The 21,597-nt window shown below is 40.2% G+C and overlaps 1 protein-coding gene across 8 annotated transcripts in view; it reads left to right on the top strand.

Moving 5' to 3' along the window:
* Positions 1–21,100, top strand: part of MMAA (metabolism of cobalamin associated A) — a 30,607-nt gene extending 9,507 nt beyond the window's left edge. For 4 of the 8 annotated variants that reach the window (XM_081811822.1, XM_081811820.1, XM_081811821.1 and 1 more), the window contains exons 2-7: positions 10,362–10,865; positions 13,079–13,201; positions 15,932–16,102; positions 18,413–18,498; positions 19,539–19,688; positions 20,737–21,100. In XM_081811822.1, the coding sequence (XP_081667948.1) occupies positions 10,421–10,865; positions 13,079–13,201; positions 15,932–16,102; positions 18,413–18,498; positions 19,539–19,688; positions 20,737–21,024 (1,263 nt within the window). In that variant the 5' untranslated portion in view covers positions 10,362–10,420 and the 3' untranslated portion in view covers positions 21,025–21,100. Of the gene's footprint in view, positions 1–21; positions 3,746–8,235; positions 8,425–10,361; positions 10,866–13,078; positions 13,202–15,931; positions 16,103–18,412; positions 18,499–19,538; positions 19,689–20,736 lie in introns of those variants that run through there. The other 4 variants (XM_081811825.1, XM_081811824.1, XM_081811823.1 and 1 more) reach the window with 4 other exon arrangements.
* The last annotated feature ends 497 nt before the right edge of the window (positions 21,101–21,597 follow it).

The following is a 21,597-nucleotide window of genomic DNA, read 5'->3' as shown; positions in this document are numbered from 1 at the left end:
ATTCGATGTTACTCTTATATAACAATGACCTATTTAAAGGTTGCTTTTTTAAAAAGTCATTCTGCTCTACCAAAATTTCCTGCGATTATTGGGAAAGGACAATGTAAAATCCTCTGTGGGGTATGGTGGGAGATGGTAAACAGATTAATGGCATCTGACAGTTTATCTTCAAATCAAAAATGATTAGCACTGAGAAATGGAAACACATGGCGTAATATTGCCCTGCCTGTATGAACTGTGCTGTGCTGCAGACACTGACCTAATGTATTGATTTTGGAAATCCTATATGCTTTTTCTTGCCAGAGTAGTTATTGAAATTGAGAATATTCATTGGATCAATTTCAAGACAAATATCCCAAGTCAGACTGGCTGCTGCTGAGCAAATTTTTAATGAAGGAAAACATCCACATATTGAAATAAGACTTTAAAAAGAAAGTCCTTAAAATAAATATATATTTACTGTAAATATCTAGAAAAATATATGTTTCCAGACATTGATTAATTGAGTAATCAGCATAATGGAGTTATTGACCCATATACAATTATAGTATACGTTAATTTATTCTGTGAGCAATAAATTATGCTGTTTATTGATAACTAAGATAACTCATAGTCTAGGCAAGACTAACAACTTAAAACAATGTGACCAACATTATAATAGAGGGATGTGACCTATACATGATGACAAGAAAGGAGTGACAACGGAAAGGGCATGGAAAGGGGGAGTGGAGAACTGTTCTAGAGGAGACACTTGAGTTGATTCTTGAAGGCTGAAGAGGAATTTGTGAGATGATTAAAGAAAAGAAGGACGTTCTAATCAGAAGGAATATTGTGGACAATGGCCAAAGTGTGTGGTTTTTCTGGGACCTGTGTGCAAATCAGAATAGTTATAGCAGTGTGGTAAAAGTGAAGGAGGGGAATGAATGAAGTTGGAGAGGTAGATAAGAGCACTCCTAAAGAGTATGTAATATTTTTGTAGTAACTGTCTTAGCTGGATTGTAGACTTTACAATGTTAAGGACCTATGTTGGACCCATATAGCAATGTATAGCACAGTACCTAGCATTCAGTAGGTTCTCAGTAAATAGCTGCTGAGAAATGAATGGCTGAATTAAAGAAAAACTATTTAATTAATTAATTTATGTATGTATGTATGTATTTTACAAATAAGGCAGAGGGAACTTTTTATGTATTTTAAGCAGATGAGTAAAATAGATTTACATTTTATGACAAGTGGTAATATGGAAGATGAATTAATAATGGTCATAGAGGTATCTAGAGTAGATCAGCATTTTTCAAACCTAAGATTGTGGCTGTGGTAGTTTGCCATCTGCATTAAAAAAAAACAATAGAAAAGATAATATTAGAGTGTATCACATGTACTAGCAGTAAGAAGTGTTTTGTGAAACTTTTGTTTGAGTTATATTCCTACATGTAGACTAATGTAAGTGCATTTCTTCCTATGGACATTGATCAGAGCTTGAAAGCCATTATAGTAGAGAAATGTGGGAAGGAGGGTGGGGAAGAGGGGATGGATATTAAGGAGATATTGGAGGGGCGCCTGGGTGACTCAGTGGGTTAAACCTCTGACATTTGATTTCGGCTCAGATCATGATCTCAGGGTGGTAAGATGGAGCCCCACTTCGAGCACCATGCTGGGCATAGAGCCTGCTTAAGATTCTCTCGCTCTCCCTCTGCACCCCCGCCCCCCACAGACACACCTGGGCACGTGCTCTCTCTCAAAAAAAAAAGGAATTTAAAAAGAGATTGGAGGAAAACAAATGTGAATCTTAAAATGCTGCTGTCCATAGGAACCTTTTTGCCTGAAAGGGGGGTTCACTTACCTATTTATTTTAGTATTTTTGCCCACTTGATATTTTTCATTGTATATTAATAAATTAACATTCTGGTTTATTAAGAATGGCAGTGCTTTGAGGGCTCTTACTGAATGTTGTAAATGCTAGAAATTTCTCTTGTATTCTGGTAGTACTCAACTTAAAATTGTAGGATGAGACCTCCGTGATTCTCAGGAATCATTAAAATTCATTGAAACAGTTTGATTATTGGCTAAGTTTTAAAATTTCTTTCCATAAGAAAGCAGGAAAAGATGCTTAGTTACATAAGCAGATGGGAAGTCTTTCTCCCTGCCTCCATGATTTTGCCACTCTAGTAGTCTGTTCTGCCAGTGACATGTTACAAGGGTAGAGAGTTGTTCATAAAGGATGAGTTACATTGGTTTAAAAGAAATTATGGACTTATTTTTTTTTTAAGATTTTTATTTTATATGAGAGAGAGAGAAGCAGCATGAGAGGGGGGAGGGTCAGAGGGAGAAGCAGGCTCCCCGCTGAGCCGGGAGCCCAATGCAGGACTCGATCCCAGGACTCCCAGACCATAACCCGAGCCCAAGGCAGTTGCCCAACCAACCAAGCCACCCAGGCGCCCAGAAATTATGGACTTCTTTAAAATCTGGTTGAGGTTAAATTAATCAGTTTAAGTGTGTTATGCACTTAATTATCAGGTGTGAATTATTCTCTGTGGAGTGAAAAACATTTAAAAATTGTAGAAATTTGATCTGTTCTGTCACCTTATACACTATTGGGATGGCCTACTGTTAAGGTTTGCACAGAAAAATGTAAACCAATTTCTCATTTTGGCCTAAGCAAAAAAGAAAAAAAAACAAAAACAAAATGAAGATTAACAGCTTGCCATAATCATTCCATATTTAAATGTAAAGGGTTATTTCGTATTCCCTTGGTGTGACATGATACCACGTCTCTTCATATACATCTGGATTTTTAAAATCTGTCGTTTTTCCCAAGTTCTGCCACTAGTTGTGAGGCCTTGGTCAATCAATGTAACTTTATTGAGCCTCACCTGTAAAATAGAATCCTGTGTACTGTTGTGAGGCTTAGCTGAAGAAGTGTATGCAGAAATGCCTCACACATAATAAACGGTCTGTGAAAGGTAGCAGCTGCTGTTCTGCCATTCACATGGTCCAGAAGGGTTGGGGCCACCAAGGAAGTCAGCCCCCATGGAGAGATTTGAAGGGGTAAAAACCTTGAATTATGTACATCTGGGTAGCCTTTTGGTTTTGGCAGAAGAATGGGGGAAAATGATAGCATCCTTTTCCTGGCTCTTTGTTTTCACTTAAAGGCCTTTTAAGATTTGTATTGGCATCAAAGGATAGAGAACTTCACAATTCCAAATTGTGATAAACCCTGCAATATAAACCATAAGCTTGTCAGGTTGTTGGCATGGATTTTCTGGGAAAGACTTTGATTAAATTGTTGTAAGAAATAGCTAAATGTTAGAGCAACCTGTGTACTATTTATTAGACAAGTTTTATTCATCTCATTTATTTAGGGAATATTGTTTGCATTATTATCAGTGGACATATTTTCGTCTAGTAAAGCTCTTGTTACTGGGTTTTGATTCCTTACAAACTTACCTGTTTTTCTGTTTGGGAACATTAGTTAGATGTCAAAGTTGCCTTGATTCAAAACAAGGAATTTAGAAGGTAGAATGCTTTTAGTAAAGATTCTCAGATCACACAAGTTAAGGACGTTACTCAAACTTTTCTTTCTAGTATATTAGATCAACATAAAGTAGAGAACCCACTCATGAACCTTAAAAGAATTTAACAGGTTACCATGTGCCTAACACTGTACTGGATTCTGAGGAAACTAAGAATAAGAGATTGTCTCTTCTCTGGGAGGATCATCAACTGGGCTCAGGGAGGAGAATTGGTGAGTAGAGATCTGTAAATAGATGAATTAGAAAACAAGATGAATAAAAGGCTGTGGAGCTTTGCAGATGGAACAGTTGATTGCCTGAGAAAGGTAGTGAAGATGTGTCCTAGAAGAGGTGATATTTGAACTGAGTAGGACTTTGTTAGGCAAAAAAGTGGAAGATAAGCATTCTAGACACCTAATTTTTATTAAGCATATAGATTTTTTTTTAAGGATTTTATTTAGTCTTAGAGAGAGAGAGCTCGCACAAGTAGGCAGAGTGGCAGGAAGAGGGAGAGGGAGAAGCAGCAGGGAGCCTGGTGTGGGACTTGATCCCAGGACCCCGGGATCATGACCTGAGCCGAAGGCAGATGCTTAACCCACTGATCCACACAGGCGCCCTTAGACTTTTTTTTTTTTTTTAAGACTTTTTTTTAAAGCTGCCGTGCTCAAAATGATTACTAGCCCGTGTGTATCACATCATTTCAGAGTACTACTGAACTTCATATCTTAATGTGATGATTCTGATAGAATGTCTGTGCATAGAAGCATAGCTAAAATATGATTATCACTTATTTCACCTTGTACATAATTCTTTTTACTAGGTTTTTAAGTATATATGCTAATTTTATGTTTAATTTAGAAATTGACATATAAATATACATTGAATGTAATGCTGATGGTCATAGTAACTGTTTAAGGACTCATCAAGTTTGATTGTCACATTATGAAGAAATCTCAATGCAGAAGGAAGCAGGTTACAGGTTATAGATACAGTCAGAGGTAAAAAGTTAATCATGAGAAGTTATTAGACATTTCTTATTAAAAGTATACAAATTCTATGTTTTATCTTTAAAAAAGATTTTTTTGCCATAGCAACTGTATTAGTTTTCTTCTGCTACTGTAACAAATAACCACAAACTTAATGGCTTAAAACAACACAGATTTATCATTTTACAGTTCTGTAGGTCAGAAGTCTGACATGGGTTTTACTGGGCTAAAATCAAGGCATTGGTAGCCCTTTGTTCCATCCTAGAGGTTCAGCAAGGGTGGGCTGAGTCCTCATCATATAACATCATTTCGCTCTTCCACCTCCCTCTTTCTTTAAAGGACTTTGGTGTTATATTGGGTCCACCTGGATAATCCAGGATAATTGTTTTATCTTAAGGTCAGCTGATAAGCAACCTTAATTCCATCTGCAACTTTAATTCCCCTTTACCATTTAACGTAACATATTCATAGGTCCCAGGCATTAAGACATGGACGTCTTTGGGGGGGGGGGGGGCGGCATTATTCTGCCTACAACAGAAAAATATGATTAGCCAAAAACAACATATAAGCACTGTAATACCACTTACCTATAGACGAAGTTAACATTTTGACATATGTATTTCTGTGTGTGTGTGTGTGTGTGTGTAAAATTTTATGAAAAATGGTATAACACCTCTTTATCTCCAGCCACTCTTCTGCTAATCTCATTTGGTCTCATAGATTTAATTAACACCTAAATACTTAATGATTCTCAAATTTACACGGAAGCTCTGACCTTTTCCTTATGCTAGTAATGCAACTGCCCACTCAGGATCCCACCTGGATATTTGGTGGGCATCTCAAACTTAAGGTATCGGAAACTAAACATGCCTGATCTTACCTGAAACTTGACCTCCTGCAGTCTTCCTCAGCTCATTAAAGGGCAACTCCATCTTTGCTGTGGCTCAGGGTAAAACCTGTGCTAAATCCTGACTGTTCTCTTTCTCTTCCCTCCCACATCTCATTTATTAGCAGGTCCTTTAGAATTCATCCAGAATCTTATTTAACACCATCCCCATGTGGTCCATGTGCTCATCAGTTCTCATGTGCATTATTGCAGTAATCTCTTAGCTGGTCTTCCCATTTCTGTTCTTGCATCACCATCAGATCCTTTTAGAACAGAAGTCAAATCAGGTTCTTGGTCCTACTGCTTCCCTTCTCATTCACAGTCAAAAGTTCTTCAGTCATATCTATGGCTGTATATCTGACCCCCTCTTTAACCTTCTCTCTTTTACTTTTTCTCTTGCTTATTCACATCTAGCCACACTGGCCTCCTTATTTATACATCTATAGTCTGTCTTCCCTTACTAGAATGTTGGCTTTATGAGGTCAAGAACTTTGTTCTATTTTGATCATTGTTGTATCCCCAGTGCTAGACTATTGCATGACCCATGGTAAATTGTCAAATCTTTGTTGAATGAATGCTTTATAATCTTGTTTCTCTCTCTCTCAACATATTACTTTCTCTTTTTTGATCATAGCTTTGTTGGGTAACAAGAGGTAGTCATGGTAAGATTTGTTAATTAAAGGGCATATTTTAGATAGTTACAATTTTTTCTTAGACTACATAGATAGCATCTCTCCTATGGAAGGATAGGACTAGGTTTGGTAGTAAGAATGTTCTGTATCCTTGTCAGCATTTCCTCTTTCTCTGGTCTTTGGCTCTTCCTAATGCCATCACTATCACTGCACACTTTTTTTTTTTTTTTTAATTTTAAAAAGGTATTTATTTTAGAAAGAGAGAGAGAGTTGGGGGAGGGGCAGAGGGAGAAAATCTCAAGCAAACTTCCCACTGAGCTTGATCCCATGACTCATGAGATCATGACCTGAGCCGAAACCAAGAATCAGACATTTAACCTACTGAGCCACCCAGGCACCCTCACCGCACACTTTTTAAAAATGCTTTTTACTTGCTTTGGAAGGGGCAGGGTTACTAATACCTCTTTACCTTTTAGCCAAAGGACTTCTTCTTGATCCTGAAATAATTTATTAAGAAAAAATGCCATAGAGAGTCAAAAGACCTGGGTTTGAGTCCTGGCCCTCCCATTGGCTATGACATTAGTCACCTAACTCACTCTTGTTTTCCCTCCCTTGTTACATGAGAATAAATAATAATAATAATGTCATCATAAAATTGAGAGAGTAAAGTGAGATGAAGTATTTGGAAATGGTTTATAAACTCTTGAGTGACAGGCTGGTGGGAAATGAAATTAGGTTCGGATCAGCAGCCTTTTTTTGTGTTTTTTCAAGAATTGCAACGTGCCAGCCTCCATCGTTAGCTTTGAGGATTCTAATGTGGACAACAGGGTCTTGAATGTGACTTCTCTTTCCCTTAATGCCCTGCCTAAGTCCAGGTGCTCATCATCTCTTTTGGATCTTTGCTAGGGTTTCCTAAGCTGGGCTTTACATTACCAGGGTCTGATTCCTCTTGACTTCTCACCACTGCTCCTAGTGTTATCTCCCTAAAAACCCAAGTTGATTATGTCACTAATCTCTGTAAAGATCTCTGTCATTTCTCCACTGCCAACAAGGAGCCTCAGTTTACATCCTGGTCCAGCTTCATTTCCTATCACTAGTTCCCTGTAGACACCAGGCTTCTGTCTCACTCAATTGCTCAGTCTTCTCTGATATGGCAGGGAAGAGACCAACTGTGACTCTGTACATTTAAGTCCTCAGCCTGGAAGGCCTGCCTTCTCCAGTTTTGTTTTTTTGTATCCTTTTGGACCCAGCCTTGACACTGACCCCTCCATGACTTGAACCTTCTACTCCCCAAGGAGAGTTAGTTTCTATAATTTTGTCTGTTCCCACAGCACTTTGTGGGTTTTTTTGGACATCGTGTTTATTATTCTGTGGGCTTTTGAAGTGCTGGGATTATGTCATTTAGGGTAATATAATGTAACAGTCCACCTAAGAAGGTATAGTGGATTGAGTGGTGGCCTTCGAAAAGATATACCCATGTCCTAATCCCTGGAACTTGTGAATGTGACTTTTATTTGGAAAAAGGGGTTTTTGCAGATGACAGATGCCATTAAGTTAAGGATCTTTTTTTTTTTTTTTTTAAGAGACACCGTGTGTGAGCGGGGTGGCGAGGGGCGGGGGCAGAAGGAGAGGAGAGAGGATCTTAGGCTTCACGTCCAGCGCGGAGCCCGACTGGGGGCTCAGTCTCACGACCCTGAGGTCATGACCTGAGCCAAAACCAAGAGTCAGACGCTTAACCTGACTGAGCCACGCAGGCACCCCTAAGTTAAAGAGCTTGAGATGAAGTCATCTTGGATTATCTGAGTGGAGCCAGTTCAGTGACAAATCTCCACACAGAGGAGAGACACAAAGAGAAGAGAAGGCCATGGAAAGCCAGAGGCAGAGATGGCACTTGTGTAGCACACCCTCAGCCACCAGGAGCTGGGGGAACAGGGGACAGGCTCCCCTAGAGCCTTCAGAGGGGGCGCAGGCCTGCTAACACTGGGATTGCTGACTTCCAGCCTCCAGAACGGTGAGAGAATAAATCTGTTGTTTTAAGCCCCCCAGTTTTTCGTAATTTGTCACAGCAGCCCTAGGAAACTAATACAGAAGGTCATAGTAGAATGACTGGAACATAGTAAACATCATTGTCATCACCAACAGTAACACTGTCATCATTGTGATTCTTTTTTTTTTTTTTAAGATTTTATTTATTTATTTGAGAGAGAGAGAATGAGAGACAGAGAGCACGAGAGGGAGGAGGGTCAGAGGGAGAAGCAGACTCCCCGCCGAGCAGGGAACCGGATGCGGGACTCGATCCCCGGGACTCCAGGATCATGACCTGAGCCGAAGGCAGTCGCTTAACCGACTGAGCCACCCAGGCGCCCCATCACTGTGATTCTTAAACCTAGGATGGGACCTGAAGAGCGGTATGTGCTCAGAAAATAGTGACTGGTTGAGTAAAAATACAGTTCTTCCCCATGAGCTTCCAGTGTGTTGTAACGGCCATGGTATTGTCGAGAAGTGTGCTTAAAGAGAGCTTCCAAAATAGATCCCCTTTTAACTGTGTTGTTTTAAATGTCTTTTTGTATGTCTGTGTGAAGGGTGGTAGTGGATGTTTTAAATTGTTTTTTTTAGAACCATTTTTACACGGTTTTCCATAAATTTTCCTTTTCGAATAAGACGAATTTTGTCAAAATAGAAGTCATAATGTCCCCTGTTCCCCCCAAAACAGAAAAATGAGCAGTTATAGTTCTAACAATAAAAAAAAAAAACTTAAAATATGTCTTCTTTTTTCCTATTAGAATGTTATTTAGTAAAATTAATTTCATGCTAGGGATTGGCCTTGAAATACAATGTAGAGAGGTACTTCGGAGCAATAAAGTAATTTATTTCATTCTGCTATGAGGTAGTTGAAAACCAAAATTTTCAAATAATCATAAAGCCAAATTTGGTAGGCCATATGTATCATTTGTATGTAAATTTTGGTTTGCCACTGGAAGCTAGGTCTATGACCTAATTTTTACTGATGTTTTATAAATTAGTATAAAATAAAAGCTAATGTTTATTGAGCTCTTACTCTATGCTAGGCACTGTTCCAGGCTTTTTACATGAGGCTCTTTACATGAATTAACTGAATTCATTCTCACAGCCATCCTATTCTCTTTACCTCTTCTCTTAACTCAAGACGATGCTGAGGCACGGAGTGGTCAGTATCACGATAGCTGACGTGACAGAGACTCAGAGTGGCCATGGCTCATACCCTCTGTACTTTCCTGACTCTCCATGTTACTGTGTCAGCTTTCATTGTTGAATACAATTTGAAATGGAGATTATCAGTAAATCTAAGTAAAGCGTCCTCATCTAATTCCATAGTGGTTCAGACTTGAGTGTGCTTATTTACCCACGGAGATTCTGATGTGTGGGGCTGGGAATATGCATTTTTAGTAAGTACCAGGCAGTTTGGGTCTTACTTGGAAATACATTGATCTAGTTACCATACACACCTCACAGTTCATTTCACACGAAGGCCCAGGGTGGTGGCATTGGTGGTGATGGTGATGGTGATGGTGATGGTGATGGTGTGCTTATGTTAGGCCATTCTTTACATATATCTGTGTTCCGGGGTGAGCCCATTGAATACGTACATTTATCTAAACTTATGCCTCAAGTGCCTACACTATTAATCACATTTTTTTTTTTTGGTAGAGAAAGAATAAAAAGCTAGCATCAGAAGTTTGTTTTTTTGTTTTGTTTTGTTTTGTTTTTTACCTTTTGAATGAGCCTCAAAATAAGGTCTGTTTGATCTGAGGAAATTGTAGTCTGTAGACAGAAGAAAATAAACATGACATAAGATTTCTACCCTAACAGGGTTTTTGTATATTTATTTTTTGTTTAGAAGAAAATTTTATTTTATTTTTTTAAAGATTTTATTTATTTGACAGAGAGAGACACACAGAGAGAGAGGGAACACAAGCAGGGGGAGTGGGAGAGGGAGAAGCAGGCTTCCCACAGAGCGGAGAGCCCGATGCGGGGATCCATCCCAGGACCCTGGGATCATGACCTGAGCCGAAGGCAGACGCTTAACGACTGAGCCACCCAGGTGCCCCTGGAAGAAAATTTTAATGTACATTCTATTTTACAGTAGAGCAATAATCCATCATTTGGGCTACTCTGAATATTAACTGTAGGCAAGGGGGCATCTTTTCTCTTAGGTTTGGTAAGAAACTTTCACCCATTTGTACTGCCAAGAAGCCTGATTATGTGTGTTTTAGAATGTAGGGAAAACACTAAGCTTGCAGTTTTACTAACTTCAGTATCTTAATTGTATATTGAACTGGCAAAAATACGTTTTTCTTTCTTCTAGGGAGTCACAAATCACATTGAGCGAAAAAGCAACCTGTGTTTTCTGCAGTTACAAACAAAATGAATATTCCCATGCTACTGCAACATTCTCACCGGCGTTTCCTAAAAGGCCTTTTAAGAACACCTTTCCATCGCTACCACTTCATCTTTCACTCAAGTACTCATCTCGGATCAGGAATCCCTTGTGCTCGGCCATTTAATTCTCTTGGACTCCATTGTACAAAATGGATGTTGTTGTCAAATGGTTTAAAGAGAAAATTATGTGTACAAACAACCTTAAAGGAACACACAGAAGAACTTTCTGATAAAGAACAAAGATTTGTGGATAAACTTTATACCGGTTTAATCCAAGGGCACAGGGCCTGCTTAGCAGAGGCCATAACTCTTATAGAATCAACACACAAGAGGAAAAAAGAGTTAGCCCAGGTGCTTCTTCAGAAAGTATTAGTCTACCACAGAGAACAAGAACAAATAAATAAAGGAAAACCACTAGCATTTCGAGTGGGTCAGTCTTTTTTTTTTTTTTCCTTTCAGTCTGTTCAGTAAATATTTTTGTAAATTTTCTGTTTTAAGATAAGTCTACATAGTTTGTAATCTAATGGGAATTCTTTTTTTCTTCTCAGAATTTTGGGCTGGATTTTAATCCCCCTCCCCCCCCCCTTTTTTTTTTTGCAAATATCGGTCTTGTTATGTTGGGGGGAAAAGTGTCGTGGTCATTTGAACCAAGTCTCTGTATTTTAAGAGAATAATATAAGATTTCTATTTTGGCCAGAAGCTGTGGCTCCCAGAATAGAATATGCATATGAAGAACTGTTAACTGGTTTACTCCTTTCTCTTGGTAGTCCTTCTGCTTGATGGTCTGAAGTGAATGCCTTGTTTTAGTATTTATATCAACTATAAATATCCTTATCACATTTCAACATTCTACTTCTTAGGTGTTTCATTAGTCTTTCTAGGGCAAGTCTCTCTTCTTTCAGGTACTTTTTGTTAGAGTTTCTGGGAGTTGCTTGGCTTTAAGCACAGCCATCTCAATACCAAAATGTGTTTTAAAGGAGAGACCATATTCATTTGCTGTCTAAAAATATTAGAAATTCACTCGATTTCTTGAACAATTGACTAGGTTCCGCAATTGCAAATAAGCTTGCTATATTTTCTTAATTGTGCATTTTTAAACAGTTTAGATATGTTTAGGTGGGATGAGAGCGCTTCATGATGGCAAAGTAGGTGATTCCAACCAACTTTCCCACTAAAACTTGAAATGGTGGACAAAGTGCAGAAATTTTATGAGGATTGAGTAAATACTTAAAAATTGACTGGCATTATATTAGACTTACATCTCAGTTTAATGATATGGGATTAAAACTTTCTAATTTTATGGTAACAGGGTATGAATCTTTAAAGATTATTTCAAAAAGAGTTCACCAACCGATGTTGGTACTAGTCTGCATTGTTCATACATCCTAGTCTTCTGCCTTCACTGAAGGAACTCTCATTTTGAGAGTACTATGTTGACTGTTAATAATCTTTATGTATTGTAGACAGACAAAAATAGTAGACTCCCAAAGAGAAATTCCTGTTATGACAAAGTGTTTACTTATTACGGCTAAATGCTGTTTGAAGAGAAAATATCCCAGAAATATACAGAGTTAACCAGCAACTCACTCGTAGCTAGTAACTCACAAATTTTCATTGCTGTTCTGGTTCTTTCATCTTGGTCTTGTGAGGCCAGATAAACCTGTGTCTTTATGGTAGCTATTTTATCACCATCATAACTACAAGTAACAAATGTTTGTTCGGCACCCATACAGATGTTTAAGACAGAGACCTGCCCTGAAAATTGCAGTAAGGAGCCAAGCATGCCGTATGACCTACGCATACTTTTGAATGAAATTACAATTAAATGCTTCAGTGTTATATACTTTATGCCAGGTGCTGTTCTAAACATTGCAAATATCAACTCCTCTAGTTCTTACAACAACCTGAAGAGAAACCTGAAGATGCTAGTGCATCTATTTTATTGCAGAGTATACTCAGGTACAGAATGGTTAAGTAACCTCACCACGATTGTACAGCTCATAAAAGGGAGAGCTGGAACCAGAACCGGCCACTTGGCTCCAGAGTGCGTGCTCTTATCTGCCATGCTCGGTGAACTCTCCAAGCAGGGAAATTTCCTGCCTTTCTTAAGACAAGCTAATTTTTTCAGGATTCAGTTTAAATCCTATATTTTGAGTTATGGGTAGGATGAAAAAAAATTATCTTTCATAAATAGAAAATTTTCTCAATCCCTGGGAATTTCCAGAGTACTGAGTTGTTTTTCCAATGGGAAGAGCAAAGTGTCCAGCATTGGGGTAGGTGGGATAATTACTGATCATGGTGAGAGGTGGGCAGATGTTGTGGAAACTCAGCACATTAACAGTATAGGCAATGAAGTCTTTCCAGAAAGATCTGTGTTATAGTAAAAGGGCCGATCATATTTTGTAATTTTACAAAGTGAATTTGGAGAACATAGGGAACTCAGAATTGTTTTCTTCCTATATCCCTATTGCTCAGGAACCTAGATAAATAAATGGTTTTTTGTTTACTTTAGGAAATGGTAAAATACATTAATGATGGTTTTAATACATGAGAAATAGAAGATAAATCTAATATTTGAATAGAACTTATCATTGTGCTGCTCTCATTTCTTTCATTAAATTAGAAGGTCTCTCTCTACTGTAGGATTGTCTGGGCCCCCTGGTGCTGGAAAATCAACCTTTATAGAGTATTTTGGAAAAATGCTTACTGAGAGAGGGCACAAATTATCTGTGCTAGCTGTGGACCCTTCTTCTTGTACTAGTGGTGGTGAGTATCACTGACTTTTTTTTTTTTTTTAATTGCAGAGCAGGGGCTCAAACGGCTCTCTTATAATTTAATGGGAATTTGCACAGTCTGGTGACTTCTAACCTCTCGCTGAGTTTGATCTCACTGAAAGAAGGGAGTTTTGGGGGCGGCGAGGTGGAGATGGAGGGAGGTGGTTTGGGGCCTTGGGCTCCTTAGCTTGTGGGTAGTCAAGGACGAGCTTGGGTACTTAGAGAACTAGGAAAATGGGTGCCAGAAGTTGAAGATAATCAAAAGCAACTTCCAGCTCTTTGTCTATCAAAGCTGACATTAGGCCCTCTTCCCTCCTGTTGTTTTTTCCCTGGCTGTATCAGCCCCTACACGGTTCAGAAAATGGGTCCATCCCTCGTTCGCTTTTTTCTTATATTGTTGTAACATCTCTTAAGCCTAAAAGAAAATCTTATTGCTCTTTCTAACTTGTCACCGGTTCATATTACATGTTCAGTGAAACAGAAAGCTCTTAGAGGGACCGACCGTGTAATACACTGCTGTTCTCCCTACAGCACTTAGCGTGGTGTGTCACCTCTCAGGCTCAGCAACTACTTACTGGTTTGAGGGCACACAGTCACTCCGAGTTTAGTTTAATTTGCAGCTCATGAGGGAGAAAATGAATAAACTTTGTTTCCCCAAAGGATCATTTAAGGAAAACATAAAGCATACCATATAAATATTCAGGAAAGTTTTTTCTTCCCCCTACCCCTCTCACATTGCAGTTATTCGTTTAACAAGTACTCGAATGTCTGATATAGGCGAGGCATTGTACAAGGAAGGCACTGTGTCATGTAATGGTGACTGAGACACAGTCCTCTTGGCCTTACGGAGCTACATCAAATGAGGGAAATAGACATGTGAACACAGGCCGTTACAACGTAACGTGTGTTGTGAGGGGAAAATACAGGGCGCTTTGTGGAAGTGTTTGGTTTGCATACTATGGGTTTCATGCTAAAAAAATAGAGATGATATAATCATATTTCAAGGGCTTTAGGTCAGTAGAGAGGTGGACAACAATTCCTGTTACCACCCACTGAGAACTGTAGCTGAGAACATGCACAGTTTTTGAGTCACAATAATAAAAATGTTAACCATAAAATAAAATTATACTCACAAGGTTCAAGATTAAAGCCGTGTCAGTGTATCATCTTATTTACATTCTAAGAACTTTCTTTGTTAAAGGTGTAAGGACTTGAACAAAGAATTTTTTTATAGTGGCTCTCATTTTCATACAGGGGAGAAGGTCTTTTTTCTCTTACCTTTGTAGTCTTCTATAATACTTGTAATAGCAAAAGAAAGTAATAGCTTGAGATAGTAATAGCAGATATGCTGACAAGATAGCCTGATTAAAGTTGCATAGCCATGTGGTTCTTAATTCTTAAACTAAAAATGAAGGTCCCTTTGTCAGGTAAAAAAAATAAATAGACTTTGAAAGAAAAATACGTGAGGATTAACAGGACACTGTAAGTTTCCATTTCTACTTTATTATTGCTACAGTACCATACATTTGAAAAGCAGCAAGATGCTAAAGTTGAAAAACATTACTTTATTGGCCTGTAGTTCAGTCCTTGTTGTGCTTTGGATTCACAGACCCCCTGCAGTAGCTTGGAGACCTCCCTAAGGGTCTGCAACTGACAGTTTTGGACTCACTGCTAAGACAGATGGGAGAGTAATTTCATAATGTTTAATTCAGTGTGTTAGGATCTATAGGATAATAATTTAAAGTATGGCTTTGGCAGTTTGTTGACTTACACAGAGATGGTTTCATGCAGAAAAATCACTTTAGAAGAAAGTTTTGTGTGCAATAAATAAGGTAGTTGAGATATGTGGTAGGTGTCTGCTCTAGAATTAGAACCTATGAGAACCCTACGGGCGCCTGGGTGGCTCGTTGGTTAAGCGTCTGCCTTCGGCTCAGGTCATGATCTCGGGGTCCTGGGATCGAGCCCCTCAGCAGGAAGCCTGCTTCTCCCTCTGCCCCTCCCCCGCTCATGCTCTCTCTTTCTCTCTCTCTCTCTCAAATGAATAAATAAAATCTTTTTTAAAAAAATTAATTAATTAATTAATTGCCTACTGTGAATAAACACTCATTACAGAATATGTAAGACATGGTTCCATGGGCAAAGACCTTCTATTAAAGCAGTTTCTCAACCTTGGCACGAATGACATTCTTTGTTTTGGGCAGCTTCCTGACATTGAAGGATGCTTAACAGTATCCTTGGCCTCTACCCACCAGATGCCAGTAGCATCCTACCCCCAGTTGTGACAAGTAAAAATCTCTCTAGACATTGCCAGATTTCCTCTGGGGGCAAACTCATCCCCATTTGAAAACCATAAAGACAACCATGTTAAGATGACAGTAAAGAACCCATCTTGGCTGGAATGGAAGATTGATTTGAGGACTAGTGGAAGCTGAAAATGGGCAGGTAAGGTAGGGCTGCATTCTGAGGGCCTTTAGTGCTAGGCAGAAGAATCTAGATTTGAACCTCTAGTCAGTGGAAAGCCATTATAAATTTTGAAGGGCTTGAAATGTTAAAACGATTAATTTGGCATCATACATGCTGTGTTGCACTAAAGCTCAATAATATGAAATCATTTTGAGATTTGGGGAGAAATGTCATAAAGCACTTCACCTGGGAATTAGCTGATTGATAATTGGCCCTTATAGGTGTTCCATGATTAGAAAATCTTAACTCTGTGTTTTAGGATCACTCTTAGGTGATAAAACCCGAATGACTGAGTTATCAAGAGATATGAATGCATATATCAGGCCATCTCCTACCAGCGGTACTTTAGGAGGTGTGACAAGGACCACAAATGAAGCTATTCTGTTGTGTGAAGGAGGGGGATATGACATCATTCTTATTGAAACCGTAGGTGAGTGTGATTTTCTATTTCATAACAGTAAAATACTATTATAACGAATGCCATAAAAAGATGAGTGACAACTAGTATCATTTTGTTCATTCAGCATATATTTTCTAAGGTGTAATTAAATACAAGATATCTCGGGTTCTATAGGAGATATGAAAATACAGGCTCTAATCCTGACCTTTAAAGAAAAGCCGTGTATTTGGAGAACTGTTATATAAGAGTGGTATGTTGTAAATGCCAGAGGAGAACTGTAAGCATTGGAAACAACACATTAACTTAACACCTGTTGTGTTTAGGCACATTTCACATGTCTATAATATTTGCTAAGAAAATTCATGTAGTTGGGTGCCTCTTTAGTACAGGGCCATGTTTTATTTCATCTTTATATCCTTAGTACGCAGCTATACACAATGAAAATACTGAAACGGAAACCCCAAGAAATTCACAGGTTTGTGGAGAGACAAACTACTGCTACTGAGTGATAAATGTTTGTGACACAACCTGACTTAGGTTTGAGGGATCAGGGAAGACTTCCGGGAGGAGGTGACAGTTGAGCTTAGTGTTGAAGGAGGAATTGGAGTGAAATAAAGAGAGTGAGAGGACATGGCCCATTTACAGAACCGCGGTTTGTTCAGGATACTTAGCCCATAGAATGTGGAGGCACATAGGGGGTGAAGAGAGATGGGGCCAGAGACCAGAAACTCCACCATGTAGGGATGGATGGAGGAAGAGTTGCCCGTGTGGTAGTAGGAGAAATCAAAGGAGAAGAGGACCATAAAAACCAAGTGCATTGGCTGGAGGTTGCATTTGACTGCTTGTCCCAGAGACTCGAAATAATTGTGACTCAAACAGAAAATGGTTTATTTTCTCGTCAACAGGAGAAGCCCAGAGGCAGACAGTCCCGAGCAGGCCTGGTGGTTCCACAGTGCCCTCAGTGTCCCAGGCTTCTGTCTCTGCTGTCCATTCTTAGCACTTAGTTTCCCTCCTCAGTGTTGCTCTTGGGTAAAAGATGGCTGATGAAGCTCTAACCATCACATCCACATTCCAGGCAGGAGGAGGAGGGAGGAGGGAGAGTATGGAAGGAGGGGAAAAGGGTAGGCAGAAGACGTGTACCTCTGGCTGGGTTAGTCCCCTTTAAAGAATTTTCCCTGGAAACCCCATCTGGTGGCTTTTGCTTTCAGTCATTGATCATCTCTGGTGGAAATTGGGTGTGGTGACTGTGGGCTTCCACCTGGTACATCGGTGCTCCTGACAACATTGGGGTAAGGAAATGGGGAAGAATAAATATGGAATGGACAACTAGAAGTCTCTGACACCCCAACAAAGGACAGAATCTTGAGAGGAGTTTCAGTGGAGCGGGTGATGTGGAAGTCAGATTTAAGTGGATTGAAATTAATGTGAAGTAATGAAGACAAATGAGCATACATTGATTGTTTTCCTAGACACTTAGTTATAAAGAGAAAGTGAGAAATATGGTGATAATTGGAGGAGGTTGTGAGTTTTTGTCTTTTTTTCTTGGTTTGTTTAGTTTTCAGATGAGAAAGACAAGAGCACAATTCCTATGAGGTGCTGGGCGACAGGAGCCAGTAGACTAAGGAGAGGTTAAAGATAAGGCAAAACAAGGGCCCAGAGGAAATGGGAAGGAAGGAGGCTGGAGAGGAGGCAGTGAGCAGGGCTGGTATTTGGACCTGCTTATCTGTGGAGGGGGCAAGGGGGACGCTGAGGGAGCGCTGTCAGGTAGGTGCCAGGGTCGTCATCATGGGGGAGATCATGGCACAGTGAATGTTTGTAATAGCCACGGTGTGAATGGGAAAGCAGCTGACTGAGGGTGCTTAGGGGCATTGCCTTTACCGGGCAGTGCGGCGGGGGTAGTGGATGGCAGACTCCACGACCCTGTGGTGGTGCCTGTTCCTGAGCCAGTTCTCCGGCACGCTTACAGAGGAGAGACCACGGATAGTCAGACTGACCCATCGGTGCGGGTTTGCGGGGCTCCTCAGAGGCTGAGAAGGCCAGAAAGCTGAAAGTCTTGACAGGCATGGTCTAGGATTAGAACCACACTATTCAGGCTGCTCCCTGGACATCTCGAGGTTCTCCATTTAGCCGCCACGAAGGCTACTGGGAATAAGCGAGGGAGAGAGGTGTGGGGAGGCTCACAGGTGTGCTCATAGGCAAGGCAGTGCATTTAATAGATTCTTCAGAGGGGGGTGTTTAAGGTGGGATCGGCTTGAGTGTGTGAGCGTGAGTACGAGTGAATGAAATGGTGGTCAAGGTAGTTGAGAAAGTCTCATCACTATGAATAGTTTACAATTTCAGGTGTGGGCCAGTCGGAGTTTGCCGTTGCGGATATGGTTGACATGTTTGTTTTACTACTGCCACCAGCAGGAGGAGATGAATTGCAGGTGATTATGTTGACTTTTTTTCTCCCCAGACACAAAGTATACATCTCTGAAAGTACACATATCCAGTGTTGTGTTTCTGTAAATTAAGTTGCTATTAATGTAGGTAAAAGAAGTAGCATTCAGGGGCTCCTGAGTGGCCCAGTCGGTTAATCATCTGCCTTCAGCTCTGGTGATCTCAGGGTCCTGGGCTTGAGCCCCGCATCGGGCTCCCTGCTCAGCGGGGAGTTTGCTTCTCCCTCTCCCTCGCCCCTCCCCCTACTAGTACACATGCACGCTCTCTGTCTCTCTCTCTCAAATAAAAAAAAAGAAAAGAAATATCATTCATATTGGCTAAAATACCTGAGTCAAAGACACATTCTCTGTTTTTTCCTAACTTATAGTAATAGAATTTATGACCTTGGGCTAATCCTACAACTTAGATTTTTCCACCTGCAGCATGGGGAGCGAACGGGGCACAGGGACAGCTCCAGCCAAAGAGACCACTGTGGTGTGGGTGTTTGTAGGACCGAGATTGGGGCATTTTTAACTATCAGGTTATTTTTCCTCAAATGCAAATTGGAAAAAAAAATTATAAACCTTGAGGAAAACTTCAAAGACTTTGTTTATGGAAATGCAGGTGTTAGCGATAGGTGTCTTTTCTCTTTAAGCACTTAATGATGGATGGTTTTGCATCCTGCAGCATTAGCTCAGGAGAGACAGAATCCATCATGAGACAACTGGACTTGTCCCCTGCCACTCATTCATGTTGTGTCTTGATGATGTATTTCCTCTAATTGTGAATGTATTTTCTCATGTTAGTCTCTAAATTTGGAAGAGATCTTATAGATGACTTCCATAATCCCAACAGCTGGTGCTTTTGAATAATTTTTGTTGAGTAATTGTGGTTCCTAGTACCCAGGGCTTGGGAGGATGCAGAGGAAAATTAGTTAATGAAGTGTGTGTCTCTCAAAATCTTAGCATTGACTGGTGTCCCATTTTTTTTTTTTTTTGCTATAATTAAATGAAGTGTTTCTGATACATCACTGTCTTTTTCACTTCAGGGTATCAAAAGAGGTATAATTGAGATGGCAGACCTGGTAGCTATAACGAAATCTGATGGAGACTTGATTGTGCCGGCTCGAAGGATACAGGCTGAGTATGTGAGTGCACTGAAGTTACTCCGCAAACGCTCAGAAGTCTGGAGACCAAAGGTCAGCTTGCGTTCCGTTCTGCATTTCCTACCCTGAGTGGACTGCACCCATTAGAAGAGAGGATGGGAGTCCCAAGCTAGACTTAGAATCAATCTTTGCTTGGATGTGAGATCAGAATTTTAAAACATTATGGCAAAGCCAGAGTGGGTTGTCATGATTTTAAATATAATCCTTCAATCACGAGATGTCAAAAACCAGATGCGAGGGGATAGATTAGTTTGCTTAATGTTTGACTTGAGCCATTCTGAAGTGATAGCAAATCCATCCTGAAAGGAACCATTCTTAAGATTATGGAGCAATTAGTGATTTGATTCTCTGTCTTAAGAGTTTGAGTAGGAGAGAAGCTTTTGGTGTGATCGCTTCCCTTCCCATTATGCTTGTTGGGTGCTGTTTTCAAGAAGGAAAAAACAAAGAGAAGTTCTGTAATAAACGGTATGCTGTTATTGATGTGGGCAGCTTTCTGTGCAGGAGGCCACTCTGTTATTAAAGAGTAAGCTGTAATCACTCGAATGAGAGCAGCGGTGACCTCCCTTACCGCCCGCCCCTGGGCTCCCGCAGTCACCTTGTCTGCACCGGGCGCAGGGCTGTCTGCTCCGGGCAGGGGCTGGGTGCTCGGCTCTTAGTGCTTGCTGAATCAGGGACTGTTGACACGGGGAATGGGGCTATTTTCTCAACGTAGTTCCGTTTCCTAGCACTCAGGCCTCAGGGAAACCTACCCAGCATTGCCCTTCTCATCCTCGTGACCCTCTCGCAGCTCCTCCGCATGGCCTCTGAGGACCATCTGAGCAATTCTAAGTCAAAATAAGCCTCTGGGCTAAAAATTTTGACCTGAAATCAGTGTCTTGTTTCTGCACATAGTTAGTAATCGTAGTAAGTTACCTCAGTCTACTTCTGGGTATAGTTTACTTCGATACAGTGACAAAATGTCTCCGTTTTCACTTACCTATTTTCATAGACTGTAAGACTTAATCGGCAAATATCAGAGTTCCTATGAAGATGTTTCCTGTCATTTTAAGTAAAACGGTTTTGGTTCTTCCCTTTTCAATAGGTAATTCGTATCTCCGCCAGAAGCGGAGAGGGCATCACTGAAATGTGGGATAAGATGAGAGAGTTCCAGGACCTCATGCTCGCCAGTGGGGAGCTGATGGCCAAGCGGCAGAGGCAGCAGAAAGTTTGGATGTGGAATCTCATTCAGGAAAGCGTGTTAGAACATTTCAGGACCCATCCCACCGTCCAGGAACAGATTCCTGTTCTGGAAAAAAAGGTTCTCAGTGGGGCCCTGTCCCCAGGACTAGCAGCAGATGTGTTGTTGAAAACTTTTAAAAGCGGAGGCTAAGGAAATTTATCCTATGCAATGATTTTATATATCATTTCATAAAGTATTTTAATATTAAAAGTCACTTGAATGCTTATATTTTTAGTAATTCATTTGTGCTGCCCACGGCCTCGTTTGTGAACCATGCTTGAAAAGTGGAAGAATGTTAGATATGGCTGGCAAAGGTCAGGCCCCGGGCAGTATTTACAAGGTACCTGTTACATGTTACTGATTTACACTTCTTTCTGTTCTTACACCCTGGCATGGTAGCTGGTCGGAGAGTTCCTTCTCATCAGTCACAAGCAGAGAAGGCTGATGAGAACAGAAAAAGTTTATGTACCTTAAATGTTTTCTTTGATTCTATATTCTCTGAGTTTCCAGAGAAAATGTAAGCAAGAGTGACCACATGTCTAAATTCTTACTTCAGGCCAGAATCACACACAATGGGTTACTAGGAGCTGAAAATCATGACTGATACTTAGTGTACCAGACTATTCGAGGAATTTCTGAAATGACCATGTACATGAGTAACAAAACAAGTAGAATGTGTAGTGATGTGAACACAGTTTTAAAGTCTACTTGTCTAGACTTGTG

The sequence above is a fragment of the Leptonychotes weddellii genome, chromosome 2, assembly GCF_054177405.1.
Source record: "Leptonychotes weddellii isolate Sample4059 chromosome 2, ASM5417740v2, whole genome shotgun sequence".
In the NCBI taxonomy this organism is placed as follows: Eukaryota; Metazoa; Chordata; class Mammalia; order Carnivora; family Phocidae; genus Leptonychotes; species Leptonychotes weddellii.
The sequence above is the reverse complement of the archived record's forward strand: the minus strand, read 5'-3'. Positions and strand labels throughout refer to the sequence as shown.